Source organism: Tinamus guttatus, unplaced genomic scaffold (assembly GCF_059628265.1).
Source record: "Tinamus guttatus ecotype Peru unplaced genomic scaffold, ASM5962826v1 Tinamus_guttatus_pri_ptg000213l, whole genome shotgun sequence".
NCBI classification, from domain to species: domain Eukaryota; kingdom Metazoa; phylum Chordata; class Aves; order Tinamiformes; family Tinamidae; genus Tinamus; species Tinamus guttatus.
The window spans coordinates 13,041,799-13,066,064 of NW_028288747.1; the positions used below are offsets into that span (position 1 = coordinate 13,041,799).

Below are 24,266 nucleotides of genomic sequence, written 5' to 3' on the forward strand. Positions count from 1 at the left end.
CTTTTCCATTTGTGATGGGCTTGTGTCTCTGCTCTAATAACGCAGTGACTGAATGTGTAAAAATGAAGTCGAGAAAGTGCTTAAGAGTATTTTTAGCCATAGTCTACGGTTATTTTAATTAAAAGAGGAGAGACAGCTTGATGAATAAACTTCTCACTGACTGCAAGCATATGTTCTATCTACCCCCTCTGTGCATTTCTTCTGCATTGAAACTTGAAAGGTACTAAATAAAACCACAAGTGTCAAAACTTTAAGTCACTGGGTGGAACACCAGTCTCTTTCGGGTCTTAATGGAAGACAGTGTCTTCTGAAAAGATGGATGAATTACAATATTACTAGGAAACATAAATTGTACCTGTAGTTCTTCCAGGAGATCAAAGTTCTGTTTGCGCAAGCTACTGTTTGCCTTTTCTAATTTATCCAGTCTCTGATTGTCATTTAAAGATGAATCTATAAGCTCATCCTGAAGCACATGGTATTCAACTTCATAAGCTTGCAACTGCTTGGCAATATCCATTTCAAACACCTGTTGCATATAAAAATAGTATTAGGTGCTATGCAGATCAAAAACATAGTTTAATCAATGTCTTTAAGCCTATGGATGTAGATAGGGGTATCTAATCTTCTGGGTACAAAAAGAGACTTAATTTGTGATATTTCTTCCCCACTCTATAGATGGTAAGATTCAGACAGTAGAGATCTGCATCTATGGCAAGATCCAGATCCAGATTCTATTTGAAACTTTCCCACTGATCTGATCTCTAACTTCAGGAAAATCACAAAGCTTTTCTTTTTTTGGGTAGATTTTTTTTTTTTTTAAGATTTCCAATGCAACACAGCTCACACTGGCATAAGCTCTTAGATGTATCCCGACTTAGATGTCACTTTTCGGAAGTGCATTCCAAGCCTCTGCTACACTTACAGGTGTAAGATTTCTAGTAGCACACTAAGTCAAAGTTTCACATAAAAACCGTAAGTATGTACAGTTTCAAATGAAAACAGTAAGTAAACACTTATTTATGATTCTACCTTTCTCTTGGACACTGAAAGAAAACAAACAAAATCCTCATTCCAATAGACTTAACAGAAACATTATGTACTGTCAAAGCACATTCCTATTATCGTTAGCTGTGAATCACAGAATGTAGTGCTCAATCTTACATGTGAATCTTAAGAAAATCTTACATTTTAAAAATGGATAAGTAACATGAGGCGCAGGTAAAGACCCAAAGGCAAGAACTGCTATTTTATTTTTCCTTACTCTGGCTCTGGGTGACATCCAATTTCAAATTATCTAGGTAAAGTCAGTGCTAGGAAATATAATTCTAAAGGTCCTTGAGCAAGTAAGCTCCTTTGAAAACACTGAAGCAGCTGCTAAATGGAAAGGACAGGCATGCCAATCACAGAGCCTATAGGAAAACAAAATTCAGACTGACTTAAAAACACATCTGAAAAACGGCCCAGGAATAGAAGTTAAGAGGCTACCCTTTATTTTTAAACATCTCATACTATATTTCTCTTGGGAATGAGTCAAAAATATCTGAAGTAACAAGAATTACTTCACATTTTATTAATTTACTTTCATCTACAAAGCTTTAGTTGTTGGATGCAGCTAAGGAAAACATTGAGTTTGTGAAACAATGGAGGGATCTTAGATACCTATTACAGAGACTATAAAAATTTCTCCCAAGTAGATGTATGGCAACATGAGTAGTCATACCGTGCACCTAAACACGAAAGGCTGGAACACGACTTTAATTTGGTTTTGGCCACAGATACAGAACTCTGTTCTATGCAATCTGTACAATCTAGGTATCTCCGGAGAAAACAAACTGGAAGAATTTAGAGAAAAACAAAAACAGGCAGTTCATTTCTGCAAGACAAATTTGGGTATTTCCTCTTGTGGCTTCTGCCACTTCTAGCCTCATCTGTGCTATTGTGAAGAAGGGATATCCCTGCTGTCATAACCAGGGTACCAAATCTGAAAGAGGGGAAACATGAGGCAAATCAAAAGTCTAACCTGAAAGCTAACAAACTCAAGGCAAGCTACAGCACATAAACCACAGTCCAGACTGCAGGAGGAGTGAGGAGCATGGGTACCAACTGACGGTCAAACACGATGGCCAAAAAAATGGGCTGTTCAAACAGATGCTGCCTTCAAAGGCCTCCTTGATCAGAGTAGGGGAACTGCTCTGCCTTCAACTCGCTTCAATCTGCCCCGCTTGAGCTCAGAGCTGTTGGATAGAGCTGCCCCAGATCTTTCCTTGCTTCTGCTTAAAGCCAGGAGCTTCCTGCAGCTTGCCTAAGCACTGCAGGTCTTTTCAGGGCTGCGTACACAGGGCTGGGTGTCTGGCAGACAACCCGCTCCTCTTTACCCTCGCCAAACCTCTACTCCTCCCTTGCCTGCAAGCTCTCCCATTCTCCCTCCTTCGGGCAGTACGAGGTGCCAGGATCCTGGAAGCTTCGCTGACAGGAACACACGGGAATCCCGCACTAGGCTGCGGCGCTCGGCGCTGCCACTGCCCTTCTGTCCGCAGACACAGGCTGTGCAGACCCTCCAGCCCGGGTGAGTGGCAGGCGTCTGCAACCAGCACAGCACGGCCCCTGCTACTGCAGGCCACCAGGAGCCTCTGCAAAAACACACTAAAAGAAGTCTTCTATTTGACAGCTGCAAATTAGATGTTACAGCTGGATCTTTCAAGTAGAACAGTCAGGCAGCTCTTAACTGCAATGATCTGAGTCTTTTTTTTTTTTTTTTAAACCCACAGGTAAATTCTGGTGCCTCCTTTACGCTTAGCAACATTACATCGTTTTAGCTCGCTAAAATTTTAAATTCATGCCAGGTCTTTGCTCTGATGAATCACAGCCTTCTACAAGGCTGTACTGCCCCCATGTTCTATTTCTGGAAGAGCAAAGGCACTGCTCTGACATACTGAACTAACACCATAAAAGCCAGTACAGCCAAAAAAAAAAAAAAAAAAAAAAAGATGAATGAAGAAAGGCCTCTAATTTGGTTAAAGAAAGTCAGCATTTCTGAGACTTGTACACCAATCCTGTACACCAATTTTTGCTTCTGAAATCACATCCCGAGAGGAAAATTCTTGTGAACCAGGAAAGCCCAGAAGGCTTTTAGCCCACTTTGCTGCTTCTCTTATGGCATGTATTACATATGGACTAAAACTTCTTGTCAATATTACACTGTACACATACATTTATATATATTATACATTACACATACACTTCAAAAAGTAAGCTGCAATTGCCACTGAAGACTCTATAAAATGACATGTTAGAATAGAGGTGTACTATATAAGTCATGGGCTTCCCCCCAAAATCCAACATTTTTAAAACTACAAAATCAGAATCTTCTCAGATGGAAATAACACAATCCATTCTTCAATTCCTTGTGATTCTTCTATCAACAAAAAGCTCTTATTAAAAAGGGTGTCATTTTTTTAGACTACTACTCATATGTTTAGATCATTTCATACCTGACTAATGGTCTTTTCCATCTGTACCAAACCCAAGTTTGGAAGAGTGCTTTTAATAAAATCAACTATAGTTTCTAGGTTCTCATGTTGTAGAATCAAGGGTTTGTGGCTTCCCAAAAGGCTTAAGGCAACTTTAAATATAGCCTCTGACCCTTGAAGAAACAGCATATCTGTGAAAACAAAAAACAAAATAGATAAAGCAAGCAAATCTTTGTCAAGGATATTAAAGCAATAAAAAGTCCAAGGATGATAACTTCTTATAAGGTAGATCAAGGGGCTAGAGAGATATTCTGCCGAACAGGTACTTTTCTTACTGTCTTTTATGGCTTTAAAAATCACAGAGCATCAGAATTATTACTAATGAATTCAAGTTTGAATAGTACACTTAACTAGCATAATCAAAGTTATTTAGTGAGATATAGATGTCACTAATGAAGAATATTGTTCACAAATCCACCTGACCAAAAGCAGCAGTTTTGACTTTCCTATTACTCTACTCATGACTTTACTGAGGGACTTACTACAAGCAAAAGTATTTAGTGAATATAAAAAGGTACTGATGGAGGGGGAAAAGGAGGAGAACACACTCTTTTTCCTAAATTTTATATTGTTATTATATTATAATTAATATAATAATAAATGTTTTATTATAAACACATCTTATTATATTTATTACATTATTTTATTTTTAATAATTTATAAAATATTTTATATATCATAGAATGCTTAAGGTTGGAAAGGACCTCTGAAGGTCATCTAGTCCAACCACCCTGCACACTCAGAGTCACCTAGAGCACGTGGCACAGGACTGCGTCCAAGTGGGTTTTGAAGATCTCCAGAGAAGGAGACTCCACAATCTCTCTGGGCAGCCTGTTCCAGTGCTCTGTCACCCTCACTCAAGAAATTTTTCCTTAAGTTCCTGTGGAACTTTTGATGCTTTAGTTTCCGGCCGTTTCCTCTAGTTCTGTCGGTGGCCACCAGGGAAAAGAGGCCAGCACCATCCTTCTCACTGCCTCCCTTGAGGTACTTATAGACACTGATCAGGTCCCCTCTCAGCCTTCTCTTCTCCAGGCTGAACAGGCCCAGCTCCCTCAGCCTCTCCTCATAGGGCAGATGTTCCAGGCCTCTGATCATCCTCGTATATCCCTTCTCTGTTGCTGAAGTGGTGAATGAAATTGCAAAGACTTAAAGTAACATGATGATGTGGTATGTCTTAATTGTCAAAAAAAAAAAAAAAAAGAAAAGAAAAAAGAGGCAGAGGAGGCAGGGAAAAAGAAAAACACTTTCTCAGTTAAAATAACCTCTTTTCGAGTTTGATACAAATTGAAATTTCCTCTTGCAATCTCTTGTATTTGATGTTGAAGCTTGTAGCTCATTTCACTCCTTTCTCCCTTTTTCTCTCCCACTCTCTCCTGCCCTCTCTGAGAAAGAAAAGCACAACAACTAACTAGAAACCTTGCACTTGCTGGCCCTTCATCCTAAAGGTGGTGCAAAGCATTTCAGTGCTGATTCAACATGAAGATCAAAGGTAGGAAAGTGTTAACAGAGTGAACATGTACCTCAACTGAAACTGCCTAAATACGAAAATGCATTATAAGGAAACTATTTTTTTTTTTTTTAGACAAGGAATGCTAAGGAAGAGATAGGAACCAAAATTGAAAATGCACCTGAGAATAACACACATTTATGACTCAAAACCTGCTCCACACAACCATGTAGATTAACTCAAGGTGACCTACAAGTTGTTACTGAATGTCCGTATGAGCTGAGCTGGTAATACACGTCTGAAATCCTTCTCTTATTTGAAAAAGAGTGTCCCTGACAAAGACCCGTTTGTTACCCATGCCCAGGGCCTGCCTGAAGCGGGCTGCCCACCAAGAGCAGTACAGTGAAGGCACCTGAATTACTGTCAGCACTGACTGGCAGGCCAGGGATTTGAAGTCAAGTGTTATCTACAATCTTGGAACTGAATAAACATTATCCTACCAAGTCTCCTCTACTACTAAGCACATAGGGAGCATTTAAGACCAGATCTTTGTCATCCTGTATTAGATTCAACTGAGAAGTGCAGAAAGTTTGGACATGTAATTAAAGAGTAAAAGTAGTTTTGCTATTTGCCTCACAACAAAGTCTTCAGGTTAACTTCTTTATCTTCTTTAACTTCTTTTTCTTCTGCTGCTATATTGCTTGCATATAAAAAAAATAAATATACTTGAAAAACAGTAAGCTCTATGGAAATCTAAAGGAGGTATTCTGTAATAGCTCTATTATTAAATAGTAATATGGCTTAAAAACCCTAAGAGTTCACACATAACATGGCAGGTAGAAGATGGCAGCACGTTCTGTTTGTATTAATAGCCTGAGTAACTTGGACTGGTGTTACTAAGGGCAACATTTTTTCCTCTCAAGTTCAGACAAGCGAGCAGTGAAAATACATGTTGTGGTGAGCAAAAATGCACCAACAGGTGGGTCAGGACTACTTGGCTCATGGTATCTTTTGCCGTAGTGCTAACCACAGCCTGACAGAGTGACAACTGCAGCACTGCAAACCACAGCCTGACAGAGTGACAGCTCCAGCCTTTCTAAGGTTTGAGGGTTTGTTTTTTTGTTGTTGTTTTTTCAGAGTCTTTACCATGGGTGAAATCACTTTTTGAATCTAAAAGAATTACAGTTTATATTCTCATCTAATTGCTTACTTCCATTAAATTTGGTTTTAAAGAGATCGCCAAATACTTTGAAACATTAAAAAACTGCAAATGTTGGTGACGCTAAATTCTGACGGAGATCAGAGGTGATGGCTTCAGTTACATGTGCTCTTCTGTTCCTGACCTAAAATAAGTTCTGTGGAGATCATGGATGTATCTATGCTCTCTATTTTGATCTAAAAGCTTTGCTTTCTAAAGCTCTACAATCCTGTCACCTAACCAGTGTGTATTAAGGTAGAAATCCAAGTATATTGGATGCACAAAGCACTTTCTCATATGTCTCACTGGAGTCAAAAGTCCGAACACTCTTATTAGCATGTACAATACTATAAATGATAATGAATGTTTGAAAGAAAACCAATCATAAACTTTGTATATGGCACATGCATACAACACTTCATTTAATTCCTGTAGATAATTACTCACTCTCAGTTAGGTACCTGTCAGTGTGAAGTTAACCTTCACAGAATATTAACACCATTCCTCAAAAAAAAAAAAAAAGAAAATCTGTTTCCCCTGGAGTTAAGATGTTAATTATAAATCTTGTAGGTCTGCTTAGCACACAACCCTTTTATCACTAGTGAAGTCCTGTAACACTATTTCTGGCAAGACCCTAAACAGAAACAGGACTGGATTCTTCTTAGCTCTTCTTGGAATCTCTCTCTCTATATATATTTTGGTTCTTGTGGTAGATGAGACTATAGTTTTATAAGCTAAGAAAGCGTCAATATTAATGCCCTAATAAATCATTGCCTCTTTGAATTTCTGAAATAAGAACGATTAAGAAGAATGCAAATAGCTTTCTATTTGAAGGCAAAAAGCAGGGAGAGAGCTCCAATTCATCATGCTGTTAACTGAAGGTCCAGTACCACACAGGAAAACTGAAAAACAGAAAACTGAAAATAAAAAAGTCTCCTCTCAAATATCAAAAAAACGGGAATACTCACCCAGAAAATAGCATTGAGGTAAAGGATTTTAATAATAAAAGAGACAGAGACACAGAGAGAAAGCGTGAGAGAGAGAGACACAGAGAATGTGACTTCTGTAGATTCAAAAAAATTTGGCAGAATAGGTGACCTTGGAACTGACAGACCATATATTTCCCATCATTTTACAGTTTCCAGAAAGTGAAGAGATTATATTTCAGGGTAAAAATGCAAGGATAGCAAACACTTTTTTAAAACCCCAATGTTTCTGAAGAGTAATGATTAAATATAAGTGTGTGCATGTGCATGTTTTAGAAACATAATTCTCAAAATCATTTTCCCCGACACTGTTTGAGGCAGTGATTTAATAAATGGATTTGTTTCTCAGATGATTCTTCAGTTGCATTTCTTTCCAGCTCAAAGTTAACTAACTCTAGGTGTTAAGGTCTCAACACTCTGCCTTCATGGCACACAATCTTACATCATTCCTAAGAACTGTTAAAGGGTACAGAAAAGTAGCAATGAAGATTCAGAAGCCTCCCTTGCCCTCCTTTGCTCTCTGTTTTACCACAAATACAAAGCTTTCCATTGGATGCCTTCTGTTGTTCTAATTCTACTCATCAACAGCATATACTAAATATTTCTCCTGGGTGTCTACTAGCAGGATTTTGAATATTAAGTTTCTAAAAGAGAGATAGAAGTTTTATGAGGAATTACCAAATACTCTGGCCACGAATCCGAGGGGAAACTGGGAAGCAAACATGGTGAGAAACCATGGAGCAGCATAGAGACTGGGACCAATCTCGTGTTCCTCTAGGTGGTTGTAGAGATCTCGGTGGTAGTCATGAAGAAGTCTAGACAGTTGATACATCTGGATCTGCATGGATGAGGAATACAGACTAAAAGTAAATAGGTTTTAACAGAGTAGCAAAGTCAATGCTTTGTATTCTTACTAGAAACAGTGCTTATCAATGCACTTATCAATGAATATTCAGGCTGACTTCTGTGAAGAAAAAAGATTCAAGAGCCATTTCAGAGACCCAGGATAGCCCACTTAGGAGCCTGCAACAGGTACACCTGCAGGGTCCCTTGACTCTCATACAGCATATGACAGGATTCTTGCTATTCACAGGTTTCATTGTTTCCCCGGGAGCCTCTTTTTATTTGAAACTGATGCATTTAAGATGAAATATCCTTTTTGCAGATTATCCTCTTCACTTTTGACTACTGAATGTAAGTTCAAGTGCACATGTTGACAATCCTATTTGTATTGCATTAATATTTAGCATTAGCATCCTGTTATCAGAGAAATGGAACCATACCTGTAAAATAGTCATGTCAGGACGATACTGTTTTCTCAGGCCCATGTCAAACATGAGAAACTTCAGCATTTTAAATGCATCTTCTTCACTCATATGAAGTAGTAGAACACCCGCTACAAAGCTAAGGCCCTGGCAATATCCTACTTCCTGGTCCAAGAGGGAATAGGCTTTCAAAATATTGTAGAGTGACAGCTGCCCCGCTCCCAGCTGTGCTGAGAAGTATGGATGTGTTGGAAATGTGCGTCCTGTGAAAAGAGCAGAGCTTAGCAATTTAAACTGAAAAAATAAGAAAAAAACACTCTTGCATTGTTATAAAACTGGACATTTTTTTGAGTCAATCCTCACAAAGACCATAAGAAAGTTAACTGCAGAAAACTATAAATGCTTATACTGTACAGAGTGTAACTGGCTTTGTTGCATCTGTTTCAAAACCAGTTTAGAAGCTGGTAGAGAAGGCAGGCTCTGGGAGGGGGAAGGCTGCTGCTGCAGGCGCCGCGAGGGGCTGGTTCTTGGGGCTGCGCTGGAAGGTGCGGCGCGGGTGCAGCGAGGGGCTGGTGATTGGGGCTGCGCTGGAAGGTGCGGCGCGGGTGCAGCGAGGGGCCGGTTCTTGGGGCCGCGCTGGAAGGTGCGGCGCGGGTGCAGCGAGGGGCCGGTTCTTGGGGCTGCGCTGGAAGGTGCGGCGCGGGTGCAGCGAGGGGCTGGTTCTTGGGGCTGCGCTGGAAGGTGCGGCGCGGGTGCAGCGAGGGGCCGGTTCTTGGGGCTGCGCTGGAAGGTGCAGCGAGGGGCTGGTTCTTGGGGCCGCGCTGGAAGGTGCGGCGCGGGTGCAGCGAGGGGCTGGTTCTTGGGGCTGCGCTGGAAGGTGCGGCGCGGGTGCAGCGAGGGGCTGGTGATTGGGGCTGCGCTGGAAGGTGCGGCGCGGGTGCAGCGAGGGGCTGGTGATTGGGGCTGCGCTGGAAGGTGCGGCGCGGGTGCAGCGAGGGGCTGGTTCTTGGGGCTGCGCTGGAAGGTGCGGCGCGGGTGCAGCGAGGGGCCGGTTCTTGGGGCTGCGCTGGAAGGTGCGGCGCGGGTGCAGCGAGGGGCTGGTTCTTGGGGCTGCGCTGGAAGGTGCGGCGCGGGTGCAGCGAGGGGCTGGTTCTTGGGGCTGCGCTGGGAGGTGCGGCGCGGGTGCAGCGAGGGGCCGGTTCTTGGGGCTGCGCTGGAAGGTGCGGCGCGGGTGCAGCGAGGGGCCGGTTCTTGGGGCTGCGCTGGAAGGTGCGGCGCGGGTGCAGCGAGGGGCTGGTTCTTGGGGCTGCGCTGGAAGGTGCGGCGCGGCTGCCTCAGGCAGCGCGAGCCGGACGCAGGGGCTCCATGCCTCACCCAGCCTGCTGCTCCCCAGCCTCGGCTTTTGGGCAGCACCAAGATACAAATAAAGATTCTGAACCTGAGTTCTTTGGGCCAGGGCTCATTCCCTTTCTCTTTTATTCTTGTCTTTCCTTCCACCAACTGTGTCCTTGGCTCCCTCCCTCCCTGCCTTGGTCCCTCCATCTTTCCTGCACAGCAAAATGGGGACTTCTCCATGAGCTGATTCAGCCCACTTACTTGGCAGAAAGCTTCCTTTTGTGGAGCAGTTTCTCTGCCCTGTCACTCAGGAAGGTGTGAGTGAGAGTTGTGGGAGCAAAACTTACTCAGCATGGCAATGGGCTACCGAATCTATTCCCCACAACTCTCAATCTCGGCCTAAAGTAAACTTTGTGGTAACTGCAGAGCTGCAGGACCGCAACCGCCCCATTTCTACCCTGCAGGGCTAGAAGAGGAGGACGGTCTCCCCCTCATGCTGGCTCATCTGTAAACTTGAGCAGAGAGCTGGGATCGATTTGCCCTTAAAATGAATCAGTCCAAACATGTAACTTACACAACTAGTTTGACTCACAGAATTTACTCAGTAACTCAAAGCACAATTTTGCCACCCCCCCCTTTTCTTTTTTTTTTTTTTTTTTTTTTTAAGGCCCACACACAGTATCTCTAAAACTGTGTAGCTAAACACACATATATGTGTGTGTGTGTATGTGTGTGTGATGTATATGCAACAGATACATTAAAAGCTTGATTTTTACAGAGTTTTAGAAAATATCTTAAAAGGGAGCATTTTCCTATCCAAGGGAAAAAAAGCCCTCCCCCATCATATTTCCCTTTGCAAAATACCCAAACTGAGAGGAAATTTGAATACTTCTTTTGTTCTAGTGTTAAGTAGAGCTTGTTTTTCAGTTGCCCACTTGTTAAATACCACCCCACCCTTTAGCTCCTGGAATGCTGCCGCGCTGCCAGGTAACAGCAGAGCTCTTGTTTCAGAAAGACAAAGCCTGAGGCCGGGGCCTTCTGCATCGTGGGTCACCCATCACCCTGGACTCCAGCCTGCAGCTGCCGCCAGGTCTGTCCCAGCCAGACCGTCAAAGACCTGAACGTTACAAAAGCAGCATTTTTGGCTTCCAAAATAGAAAGGAGCTTGTATTCCTCTGCAAAGTTGTCTCTGCCTGAGCTACAGGTTGTTACGATATAGTCTAAAAGTAGGCCTGCATTGCTTCGTTCATATCACAATGCTCCGTTTGCAGGAGAAAAGTTATAAGCTGAATTAGAACAAAAATGCAGAGTGAGTCCTAAAAAAAATATTTTTTAAAAAAAAAACAGAAAAACAGTAATAAGAACAGATCTTACTTAAGAAAAAAAATCTCTGCTACCTCAAAAAATGCAAAATGAGAGGGTAAATTGTTACTGTTTTATTTTTCAACTCTCTGCTGTGTCCAGCAAACACCTAGTTGCAAACACAGTGGTTTTCTACATTGGTAGCATCGTTAAGTCATCAGTTTGCTCTCACTTACCAGAGAAAATTAAATCATTTACTGAACCTAAAGCTGGTGCTCAGGACCCCAGATCCCCCCTGACAGCAGCGGGTTTGCAGGTGGAGCCACAAAAGGAAATAAACAGAAAAGTTTGCATGCAGCTGTGGCTTTCCTCTTTCCCACACTCCAGCTCTCAACACAAAAAATGCAATAAAGTGATCTCTGTTTCGGACCGCTACTCTCTGGCATGGAGCTGGCGCAGCTCAGGGTGCCGCCGGCTTCAGAAGGGCACGGACAAACCTGGCTGTGCCGGGGAGTGACTTCCCAGCGCGGTGCAGCTGCTGGAACGTGGGGGTTCTTGCAACTCACTGCCCTCACCCGGCAGCGCCCAGCTCAGGCAGCAGCTCCAGCAGTCACAGTGATCAATCCCCAGCACAGACTGATTGCTCTTGGGAAAAGGCAGCAGACCATGAGCCGCTTGCAGATCATGGCTCAGTTCCTCCCACATGCCGGCGCCCACAGGAGCGCTGTGAAGTGCCTGGGCCAGGAAGGGGGGTCCAAATCCCCACTGTCTCGAGCCACAGAAAGCTCCACTCGGCGCTACAGATGCCCCTATTCAGTTGAGCATGAGCTGCTATGGCTTTGGCTCATGCTTTGCATCAGCACGACCTCTCCAGCTTGACTTGGGAAAGCTTTTAAATTCTGTACCACACGTGGAAAGAACGTGAGTTCTTCTCTCAAGCCTACACAATTCCACGCCAGAGACGTGCATGCTTTCAGAAAGATGCTTACAGATCTTTTTAAGATAAATACTTCTGATAGCCTGGAGCAACACAGGTCAAAACATGCAAATTCTTCCCAGCTGTCTTCTAGCAATTACACTGTCTGCTACTGCACAGCAACACACTAGTTCAATGTGAATCACCAAAAACTCTTCAGTTTCCTACTTTACCTTACTGAAAAAACAGGTCCCAGTCCTTCCCTGAGCTAATGAGCTAGCAAGTACACCCAGCTAAATAACATTTTGCAAGAGGACAGCCACACACAATCACTAATCTGCCAACACTTGCAGTCATTTGTTCCTACAAGCAGAGCACATGGCTGAGATGGGAAAGTGCCTGCGTGTGGAAGCAGACAGAAACATGAGCAGCTTCCTGAGCCGGCGAGCCCGAAGCTGCTACACGAGGTGCCCAACGTGGACCCTTCACTTCCTGCTGCCAAAAAGGTTATCCTGCCTCTCTGCCAGCGCCGGCACACAGGGCACTCTCTGAACTGGTTCAGCTCACTAATCCAGCACAAATGCATGTGCCTCTCCCTGAGGCATTTCAGGGTGATGATCCCAACATTCACTGCCAAGCGAATCGATACTGTGTGTGCTGGCTTGGCTAAAAGGCACTTGTTGGCGAATGATCTGGGATTGCACATAAATGTCTTTCCTAGAAGCAAAAGCTGCTTTCAGTTCTGTGCAATCTAGAGGAAATCCGGAAGTCAGTGTGACAAAATTTATCGGGAAACAACTTATATTGCAACTACCTGTTCCCAGCTGGCATCAAGACTCCTTGGATTGCTAACCACTTCCTCAGCATTAAATCTAAATTTGGCAGGTCTGTCAAGCAGAGCGAAGCAAACGTAGCACAGACAGTCTCTCTCCTTCCCTTTACGCACACCAGAGCTGCAAAGTTTTGCCTGACCTTATTTCATTTACTTGACTACATGTCACAAAACACCACAGATTCCACAGAACAACACTTAGGTGAACAGGATGAGCAGAAGCCTCAAGCCAGGCTCATGGGAAGTACAGTAAAGGCAACGAAAGGCTGTGCCTGGCACCCAGCTGAGGGGCGCAGCATGTGCAACATGCTGTGCTTAGGGAGAACTGGAGCAAGAGGGAGGACAGATGGCTGGCTCACAGGAGCTGGATGGAGAGCACCGTTACTGACACAGACCCTAACAGCACTCTGAAACCAGCAGCAACCACTAGCAGTGTTTGAAACAGATTCAAATCCTGCACAACACTTTTTTTCATCTTAATAAATGCCCTTGGGTTTGCCTGTCTTTGCATGTCTTACAGGGGTAAGAACCAATGAAAGAATCTCACACAAGGCAACTAGATGTGATGAAGAGGAAGAGCAAAAGGAATCGCTCATGGTTTGAGGTGAGTGAGAGCTGCTCTTCTATACTCACCTTGTGCAATCTCCTCTGGTGCCACCCTAAAACAATAATTTCATTCCATCTAGGCTTCCTTTCTTGTGCTTTCTTCTGATATTTGAACCACCCTTACACACTTTAAATAATAAACACGACCTCTTTTAGAATAGTTTTAATGAAGTAATATCAGTTACCCATATTATTACCCATAAAAAAAGTCGGAACATTTACATTATTTTCAAATATTTAAGAGAGAACACCAGACATTAAAAATGAATGATACTTATTAAGCAACCTCCATGTAAAAATTGAGTTGTTTTCTTGACGAGTTCTATTCCCCTGGCCCGTCAACATCTGAAATACGGCTGCATTACAGTAAAATCTAGCAGCCTAATTATCACATGTTGCAAAGGGCCTCTGTGCTTGAAATGTAACTTTAGCATTTTCCTAATGGTGTCACAGTAACTGTTCTTACCAATAACCTTAAGCTGAAAGGTTTTTCTAAGAATTACTTTTTTTTTTTTTTTTAATTCTCTCCAACAGGTTGAAAAGCTCTTATTTTAATTTCAGAATGCTGTTTTACTTACCTAGGTCAATAAGTATTGCATGTTGCTGGGAAGTTAGTTGTTTCAGAAGCTCTTTATACGGAGTGTCCTTTGGTGGTTGTTTGCATGGAAACTGGTGTTTAAGATGGTATTGCTCCGCTAAAAACTTCCAAATCTCTCCACGGTGGTGACGAGGTACACCTGAGAGAGAAGACAGTCATTAAAATAGTAATTCCCACTCACACTAACGGTCCAGCTCCAATCCAAGGCAACAACACTGAGGAAGTCGCAGAACTACCTAGCTGATAGGGCTGGCACGGATCTCCTGCACCACAGAGGCAGATCAAACCACACGGCTTGTACTCTTTCGAACAATGAAAGACGTGGGCATTTTAATAGGAGATTTAAAGGTGGGAACAAGGCGAGCTGCCCAAATGTAAGGCCAGCACTTCACATCCACTCCCGGAGGTTGCAGGAAGGCAGAAGAAGTGTAATAGTTGTCTCTGAAATGCTTTCATTATGCCAACATATATAATAAAGCACTGTAACAGAACGAACTGCTCACATAGCGCAGTGCCTGGTGTCAGAAGTAAATTGCAAGCTGGATTCGGCGTGTCAGCAGTATAAGCAAGGGTAAGGCATGACCCAGGGACTACACCGAACAGCAGCTACTTGTTGCTACTGGCTTGCTGAAGGACTGGCACAAGTGTTTGGAAGTTTGAAATTTCTTCTCTTTATGAAGGGATGAAGCTATTTAACTACTTCACATATGCATAGGAAGCCTTCATTTGTATCTGGAAGTTTCACATAAAGAAAAGATAATTGTTACACACCTACTGCATTCAGCATAAGATGAGCAATTATGTATCAACTATATAAGAAAAAAACCAATACACTAATTTATGGCAAAGTTCTGTCTGGTCATCACTTTAATGGAATCACATATCCACATCTGAAACAATTTAAGGCTTAAAGTCTCTTCGGCACGGTTGTTTCTTTGGTATTTAACATACAGATAACTACAATAACAAAGGAAATAAGAATCAGTTCAAGCATACAACTTATATGGACAATTTTGCCATTGTACAAAAGCAAATTAATCTATTTCTAAAATTTATTTACTTATTTTTACTAGCCTATCAATCTATAGACAACTGCTTTAAAATCAAATGTCAGCAGAAATATTTGATATTTAAATCCAAACCACAAGTGTATCTACAGAATGTTTCTGCAAATTACTTTAGGCAGTTTAAACTTGATTACTTAAAAGTTGCCAACATGAAACAACGAGAAAAAGAGCTGCTTTAGCAACCAAATGACCCGGGTTCTTGTCTTCAGTTACATTTCAAAAAATCCTTTAGTTTCTGTGAGGTTCAATGTGCAATGTAGGGTAAAATTTGCCTAATAATGCATATTTATAGCTGCGAATCTACAAACCAAAGTCCTTTTCATGGAAATGGTCCCATATTAAGTTCATCTGTGTATGCTGCACTGCATGTGCGATAAGAATATTTAGTTTACTATTTCTTATATAAAAATAGACATTTCTGGCTAATTTGCCTTGCTTATTCTTATTTTTATGGTTTCCTATCTATTTAGAAACTGCAAAAATTTAATTGCACTTTTCATTTCCATAGATATGAAATTTGGCACCACTTCACTCTAAGAATTCTGGTTTGCCACAACTGATCTGTATAGAGACCTATTAATAACATCAAGAGCTATGAAATATTCCCCTAATCACTGGCTACTTGTGTTTATTATTAGTAATTCATTAGTGGGGAATTCTGGCGTTACTCCAAGTCCTTAAACTTCTATTTTGAACTCCAAAGCAGGCCAACATCACCAGACTATCAGCAAAACAACATTTTTTCTTGTGTTCAGATACGGACTGGACAGAGCCCTCTAACCCCATAAAGCAAGAAAGCTCATTGCCACACGTTCTCCTTACCCTGCAGACATTTGTGGTTAGGTCACCTGGTACTGCCTGCCTAGTCTTCATAAATAGTCAGCTTAGGGTAACTTATTGGATGATAAAGTACAGGCAGGCTCATTATTTAACATACTAGATAATTGCTGGTTGTGAATTCTTCCTCGCTCCCTTACACATTTGCTTTGCATAAAGCTAGAAAATCTCCTTGGAATGGCCACCTTTGCTACTTGCTATATCCAGCAGTTACTTTGGTATGAGGACTTTGAATCCAGCCATGTCATAAGTAACTTGGAGCAATAATTACTCAGAAAAAGTAGAAAACATCTTCAGGTTATGTTACTTTTGATGCAGTGGGCAGAGGAGTTGGTCAGTCTTTCACAAAACAGTGGGACTGTCAGTGGTATTTGCAAGCACGTGCTTTGCTCCCTTCAGGAAAAAGTGGTTCCATGAATATATCCATGCCCACTGTTTGTATATACATGTACTAAATAAGCTAGAACAGAATATTCAGATACCAGTGTAGACCATTTCTCTGGTTCTCTATGTGGTTCTATTCAAATAAATTTTAATTTATACAAAATAAGTTGCAACAATTTAAATGCTTCAACTGTTCACTCTCCTGTAAGAAGTTTCATTCACAGATGACATTAGCCTCTTCTGAAATGGACTGTGACTTGAACAGGTGTAATCATGAAGATAAATGACTTGTTCACTTAGCAAGCTGAGAAACACTTCTAGCAATAAGATGGTCAATAAGGAGTGATTAAGAAATCACCCGCTTCCTTTTCTAATAAAATTTACATGTATTTCAACACCTCAAAATAACAAGCTATGCTTACCTTGCCCAACAGCAGAATGTATTTTTTCCGCATCAAATTTAATCTTTGACCTTCCAGGTGTACTCAACATTTTTTCCCAAATCAAAGTTACATCTTTTAAGCAGGGTGTGATTTCTTCATAGTCAAGTTTCAGACGTCTGTTCTGCAAATTGTTTTCTGAGGCTAGGAAATGATATCATGAACGCATCAGTTAATATTGTTTAATATTTACAAAATGGATTCATTTCTAACTTAGAATTTCATCATGTAAAAAGTCAGCCTACAAGACGCCCCAAGCTGAAGCCTACAATTCTGATACTTTAAATGTTTAAATTGTGTGTTTTTTCCTAAAGATATTCTAAAAATATTAACTGTGAGTGGCCTGTTTAAGTACCGTATAGTTAGTTAAAATTTATAAAAAGTATGCTTTTCTTAACAGTATTTCCCACTTGATAAAGTCGTAGAAAAATTACTGCACAGAAGCTCTGAATCAAACAAAAATATAGAAATAATGGGATTACTTGTTTATTACGCATACAGCTCAGTATAATTTTAGTAATACAAAATAAAAAGGTTACTTTAAAAGGAACCATTCATTTGTCCGCTTTTATAGCCAAAGGGAAAGCTCAAAGAGAAAAATGGAAAATTCAAAAGAGACTGCAGAAACTTTAAGAATTCTGATCACAATTATATAATATAAACCAGTATTTGATCTTGCTCATTTTAAACCCTTCGACTAATACAAAACAAAACCGTATTGGGAATTACAACTGTTACTGAAGCTTGACTACTTGCATGCAGACATCAGAATAGAAAGTAACCTAATTGTATTGCTAAGTAAGCAGCAATTCCCCCTTCCTATCTGAAGGATAGGAAGGTTTTCTGCTTTTGACCCAGATGCTCAGCCCAAGCTTAAAAAACAGGATTTCACATTCGGTGTACCAACTTTTCCACACCCCCATTCACACAGCTCTACACAGCTGTTCTTCCAGGAAGACAATCCTCCCAGGAAGACCACCCTTTCTGCAGGTTACACAAAGGCAAGGAGGAATTTCCATTCTCACGCCAGGTACTCTGAGAAACCATGATGATTATTGAAGGCTTCAATCCCAAGGAAAATCAATATCCCAGGAAACAGCCCATCATAACAAAATCATCATTAACTGTTGGATATAGAATTATTTATTTTGGAGAAAAGCAGAATCTTTTCTAGGAACAGCACTAGGAACTACTAGGAAGATTTTTTTTCTGTTAAAAGGACTGTCCATATAGTTTTATATCAATCAAAATCAAGTATATGTTGCAGTATATGAAAACTTCTTTGGAAATGAAAGTGATGTAAATACAGAGCAAAAAAAGACATTGACAAAAAAGGAGAGGAATAAACACAGGTTATTTTCAGGGAAATAGCAGTTAGAAATGAAAAATGAGATTTATTAGCATTTGTAGAGAAAATTTAGAAGTGCTAATGACAAGTATAAGGTTTAAAAATAAAGCTGAAGAGAAATGCGACTGCGTTACTGTCCCCTGATCCAAGTCATTACAAACCTTTCTTGCATGGTTTTTATGCTACAGCTGGCAGCCTTAGGCTGAAGCCCACAGCCAGCTTCTTAAGACTTCAGCACTGGCTAAACAGACCATTGCAGTGATCTGTAGTTAAGCACTGACTTACAGATGACAATGTAAAAAAGAACTTCATGCAAAATGATAATGCTGAGTTCCTTAGCAGCAGCTCCAGGCACCAGACAAAAAAAAAACCAACAGCAAACAAGCACAGAAAAAAGAGTAGCAATTTTTACCAAGCAAACAAACCACAAGGTGAAGTGCTAATCAAAAATAAACAAACAAAAGCTGTAAATCATTACTTACAACAAGGAGAGTTGACCCACATGCTACCGAGCTTACTTATCTATATGTTCTAAAAGAGGCACGCTTGGTCCTATCCACTGCAAAGGTCACAGAGCAATCCCCAAACTGAACTTGTATGGCAGTAACGTGTAGTCGAGAATTTCACCAACCTTGTAACTTCTGATTTTCCTTCTCCATCCTGAGCAGCAGTATCTGCTGAATAATGGCTTTCTTCCACAGCTCACGGAGCTCCCGAGGTGTTCGTTGCCTCTCTTCTTTCACTGGCCCAAAAGGGCCATCTTCGCACACTGGTTCTAGGGGAGATCTGGGTGGAAGCTCTCCCAACTCAGAGTAATCTTTAAAAGACAGAAGCTGTGATGAACCATTTAAATTTCATGACTAGTTAAATGGACATACCTTCTAAGATCCTTTGACACGTGCATATATTAAAAACAAAGTATGCACCCAACTTCCCTTTACTATAAACACCTGAGTGTTCCCAAGGTTTGTATCTGCATTACAAATCCACAGGCAGGGAGAACAGTGTTAAGTCACACTTCAGCATGAGTTTACCGAAAATATTCTTATTTTTTATAGCACATACATACGTTACTCAAGTATTTATTCTTCCATGCAAAATGTAAATATTCAAATGTAAATGCGGGCTACAATTGCTCTTCAAGATTTCTTCCAAAGATCACATTTCATTCAGAACGAAACTAAGTTATCCAGAGTTTTTATTTTCAAATTCAGACCTAGCCATTTTACGTTCAGCTGGAAAAACACTTGTCTTGTGAACAAACGAACCTTGCATACTCAAGAGTCTTCTCTTATCATCATGTCAATTAAAAATCCTGCCAGTACATCTCCTCTTTGGTCAAGCCAACTTAGATTCTGATACTGAAACTGTGACATTCTTCTATGTCCTCAGATTACAGGTTATTCAAAAATCCAAATGCTATAACATTCCTTCATGTGTGTGCATGTATATGTGTATATATGTAAATATATATTTTACTATAGATATATCATGTGCTTACATTATATATATATGCATGCACACATTAATTGCACATATATATATTAAAATGCATACACAGAGAGGTCATCCTGCAGTGAACTCTGTCTGGATTAGAACCTATGCTAATTTTGCCTAAAATCAATCTATATCCAGCAATTACGCACATGGGATAAAAACCTACAGCTAGCATCTCCTGAAAATCCCGTCTGTGAAGTACTGAACAGGCAGCTAGTGTCCGTTTCCCTAAGTTTGTGGCAGTAAGGGCCCCAACGCCACACAACGCCCCTTCCTGACACCCTCTGCAGGCAGCCGTGGCGCTTCTCCTCCTCCTTCCCACCATCCCCTCAGCCCGCTCCTGACAAGCCACCAGTAAACCAGGCTGCCACACGCACTTCTCAAAGGGCAGATGCAGTGGGAACACGCTCAGGACAGCCCTCTCGTCCAGGCCTTCCTGCCTGGACATCTCGGGAATGCTGAGAGGGCACTGCAGGACTGCAGGGCTCCCTTCCGCGTGCTGAGCCCTTGGAAAGATGCTGGCCACTGTGGGGATAGACGTTTGGAGCTCACAGAGAATGAAGTCCTTGCAACTTGATGGGGTAAAAACAAAAAAGGCTGTATGGAAAGGACATGCTTATGTTTGTTCTCCTGGGAACAGTGAAGAAGATCAAATGAGACAGCTCCAGCTCTAATCCTAATTCTCATTCTCAAGTCTAGCTGACTGGTGCTCAGTTCAGAGGCTGGTGAGAAGAGAGAGGCCAAGGTGGCCACACGCTGCTCCACAGGCCGGGACAGGGCTGTGCATGGGCTCTGCAACGGCTCTGCAGGAGACCCTCGGCCAGACACAGGGAGCTCCGGCGCTTCCGCCCCTCGCAAGGGCTCGGCTTCAGGCAGCAGCAAACCAAGGCTTCCCAAACACCAGTTTCAAGCAGATTTACAGCCCTTTTTGGAACAAGAGTCTAAACTATATTGTAAAGCCCAAACCATTTTTTCCCTCTAATCTGATAAAAACATTCTACTACACATCAAGGTCAGAGCGTGCTAGCTGCAGCTTCAAGAGGAAACAAGTAAAAAGAAATTGGCAAATTTGAGAAATTTCAACTGTAGTCGTATTTCTGTAACATAGCATGTTTCAGATAGCAGATCAAATCAAATACAGCACCCACAGAGTTAAAAAAATAAAAAAATAAAAAAACAAGAAGGGAAAAAACCCCAACCTAACCTGCATTTGACAAAGGAAACACACACCCTTAGCTGCACAAACACACCACCAGCTAAGGCCATACAATGGGATGACTACCAGTTAGTACAGCAAATATTCACAAAGGGAGACAGGAACCTAAGACATGTTTGCTCCCACTTCTAGTTTTTAATGTCATAACAAGCTATGATTTACCCTTGTCTTAGGCTTCTGCTGGTCTAACACAGAACGTGCTTCTTGTCAAGCATGCAAAGAATCATAAAAGACTGAAAACATTACAAAAGAAAGGCTGTTAAATTAAAACATTAAATATATCTCATGCAAACTAAAGACTTTTTTTCCTTATTGGGAACAGCAAGTTATATTTGTTTTCCTTATTCCTGCTGTGGTACCACTTAATTTAGCTATATATCAATAAGACCATTTCTACCTATCAATTGCTGTATGGTTATTTTATACAGCTACACTGAAAACACAATAATCTCTGATATAAACTGCTTCTAGAAGAAAAAAATATTCATTTCTCCACATGTAAAAATCAATGCTCAAACCCACCAATCTCTTCCTACCAAATTCTAAAGGAAAATCCAACCCAACGGTATTTCTCCTCGAGCTCAACAGAAGGGCTGGGAAACATCTCCCTGGGGGACGGGCTGCCCAGTTGTAGACGTCGGACGATGCCTTAGGGAGCAGCTCGCCACAACCCGTTCCCCACACCACCACAGACAAGAGCAGCTGCACAAGAGAGCTCCAGTGGGCTCCCAGGAAGAGGCACTCCTGAAAAAACGGTTCTATGGTTCCGTGCAGGAAGCCAGTGGTCCGCTGCCCATGTCACTGGCCAACACTGTAATAAGGATTTTGAATGAAGCATGCACATGAAACCTACATCTTGCCTCTCTATAAACTAACAAAACTGGAAGGTTTGCACCCTGTGAAATTCTGCTCAGAAAGCCACTACACATGGACTAACCCGGCGCCGGGGCTGCTCGCCTTTCCTTGTGTGCTCAAAGGCACTCATACAAGTGAACTGAGTCGAGTAAGCAAGAATAGAAACGTTCACAGCTGTTCCCTTTTGCTTTTTTAAGTTTTGCCACTGTTAGACTTTTCTTCTCCAAGCATCAAATGGGGTGGGTCCAAATACCACCTGCTTCCTCATACAACATTTATCTGCACGTTACCACAGTTAAACTCAAGGGCTAGAAAGACCAAACAAAACTTCTCAAACTAGCAAGAAAATTTAAATCTTCACAAACTCCAGTATGGATGTAACTAGCCACCAGGTATCTACAGCATTTCAGAGAATAACGAACTTCACGTGATGACGAATTAGGCAAATGGCAAGCATTTGACAGGTTAGTGGCAATCACCATTTGTACCACAAAAAAGCGTTATGTGGGTGTCATCAGCTAGAGAAGGAACACACACTTGATTAATTCTCAACTTGATTTGAGAATTAAAGGAGAAATTATTTCTATCCTCCAACACACACACACTACTGTCAGCAATGTTCTGAACATTTTTTTCTTATGCTGAGTTTGATTAATTTACTTCAACAGATTTGAAACTTTAGAAGATCCACCCTTCTTCAGCCACCCTTACATGCACTAATTAAAATTGCCTTATGGAACTAATGAAAACTGTCACCAGATGTTAATGGATGGCTACAAAAGCATCCCAGTTAGGCACATCTTTATCCACTCTATGTTTTATGTGGTCTATTTGCTTCTTATTACATCCTTATAGCACCCAATGTAAGAAGCAATACATCTTGTGGAAAACAAACCTCTTCACACCCTACTCACCTTATCAGTGGTTTCTCGATCTCTTCTAGCTTGAAGAGATCACACTTTGGTTAGAAAATACCAGATAACCTATAAAGACAGCTTGTGGATTTCCCACCTTCAAAAAAAAAAGAAGCTGTCAAAGCACAAACGTTAGTCCTCCAATGCTCAAACTTGCTGAAGCAACAGTTATATCACTGAAGAATACTGGTTACTCAGGAGGATGGTCTTTCTTCCACTTGGGATGAAAATTGCTTTTCTGTTACTGGCTAACCTGATAAGATCAGCTTTCACTAAAAGCAATTTAACTCACAATGGTTAAAGGTATGAAAAAAAAATGACAGCAAGATTACACAATTTGGCAGAATAAACGATTATCAACCCTACCTCCAATTTGTCCGTGGTAGGGTCCTGGGCTTGGTTTTACCTTCCAAATGGCAGCTCCTTTTCTATTTTTTCTTTCTTTCCTCTAATCACTCGTGGACATTTGAAAGAAAGTCTAAAGTCTACTCTGATAAAGCATAGCCTGCCTGCCCTCCCATCACCATGCTGGCATGTGGCAGGATGCACAGAAACCAAAACAAACCTGTTGAACTGCCCAGATGGCTTGCTTAAAGTTTGCAGAGTTGCGTCAGATGTTTGGCTGGTGAGGCAGGGAGAAGGAGAATGGGCAGGTAATGTCTCAAAGCAAAGTCAAAACCCAGAAATTTGGTAAGACAGCACTAACCCTTGTTCATGAATATATGACAGAGTGAATGTGAGACAGGCAGTTTGGCTTCCACATGCTGAGCTGAAAGGAGTAGGAAAAATTAAGCAGCAGCAAAATATTTCACTCTTATGCATCAATGATTGGATGGACAGCAGAGAAAAGGCAGAGCAATTCAGCTGAACATAACCAGGAGTGCATGTTTCACTGAATCAAACTGCCATGTGTTAAAGTACTGTACAGCTTTCAAAACTTTTATGAGACTAATATGTGCACTTAAAGAGGATTTAAATATTTCAGCACAGTGCAAAAACTTTGCTTCCCTGTTTACCTGCCAATTTTGTCAGCTTTTGTTTACTCCTATTCTATATTTGACTTGTAATATTTCAAACATCCTGAGCAGGAAAGTCCCTTCACTGCAGTTTCCATAGAAAACTCTGCTTGCAGGCATATCTTTACTCTTTTAGATTCAGGATTAGTCAAATGACTTTATAAGTACTAACATATCTTGTCAACATACAGGCTATTTTGAATTCTAAGTCCATATTTGGACTATCCATAAACATTCTTTTTCTGCACAATGTTCTTCTAGGAGTCTGTGGATCCAAACTAAGTATTCCTGAAGACAGTGTATTTCACTGGGGAAGAAAAAAGCACCACCTGGGGCTTTTAAGAGCCCTTCAAGGTGATGAGCAACTAATGGAACTGCTCATTAAGACCCATTTACCTGTAACCACCAGTTTGGGTGGCAGAGCTTAGGTCCTAAGAAGCACTTAGTACAACTAATCTCAAATACCAAAAACAACATTACAAGATTCATCCTTGCAGAGAGAAAAGAAGTGCTTCTTATATTTCTATGGGAAGTTAGAGGGGAAGAGACTCAAGTGTAATGTTAGACTAGTAACATGTTACTAACATCCCTGTGCAGCTATTTACACATGAATCTATTAATATTTTTTTTGCCCTAAACTCTACTGTTTCAAGTTATATCCTCTCCTCGAGGTTAAT

The 24,266-nt window shown here is 41.4% G+C and overlaps 1 protein-coding gene across 1 annotated transcript in view; it reads right to left on the minus strand.

Annotated features, from left to right (window-relative positions):
• The window catches only part of TBC1D1 (TBC1 domain family member 1), a 49,045-nt gene that overhangs the window by 2,152 nt on the left and 22,627 nt on the right, over nt 1–24,266 (minus strand). Inside the window, exons 13-19 of the mRNA XM_088524800.1 lie at nt 18,723–18,908; nt 16,726–16,887; nt 13,996–14,154; nt 8,445–8,689; nt 7,840–7,999; nt 3,492–3,661; nt 356–526 (exon numbers count right to left, since the gene is read on the minus strand). Coding sequence (XP_088380926.1) covers nt 356–526; nt 3,492–3,661; nt 7,840–7,999; nt 8,445–8,689; nt 13,996–14,154; nt 16,726–16,887; nt 18,723–18,908 — 1,253 coding nt within the window. The remainder of the gene's footprint in view (nt 1–355; nt 527–3,491; nt 3,662–7,839; nt 8,000–8,444; nt 8,690–13,995; nt 14,155–16,725; nt 16,888–18,722; nt 18,909–24,266) is intronic.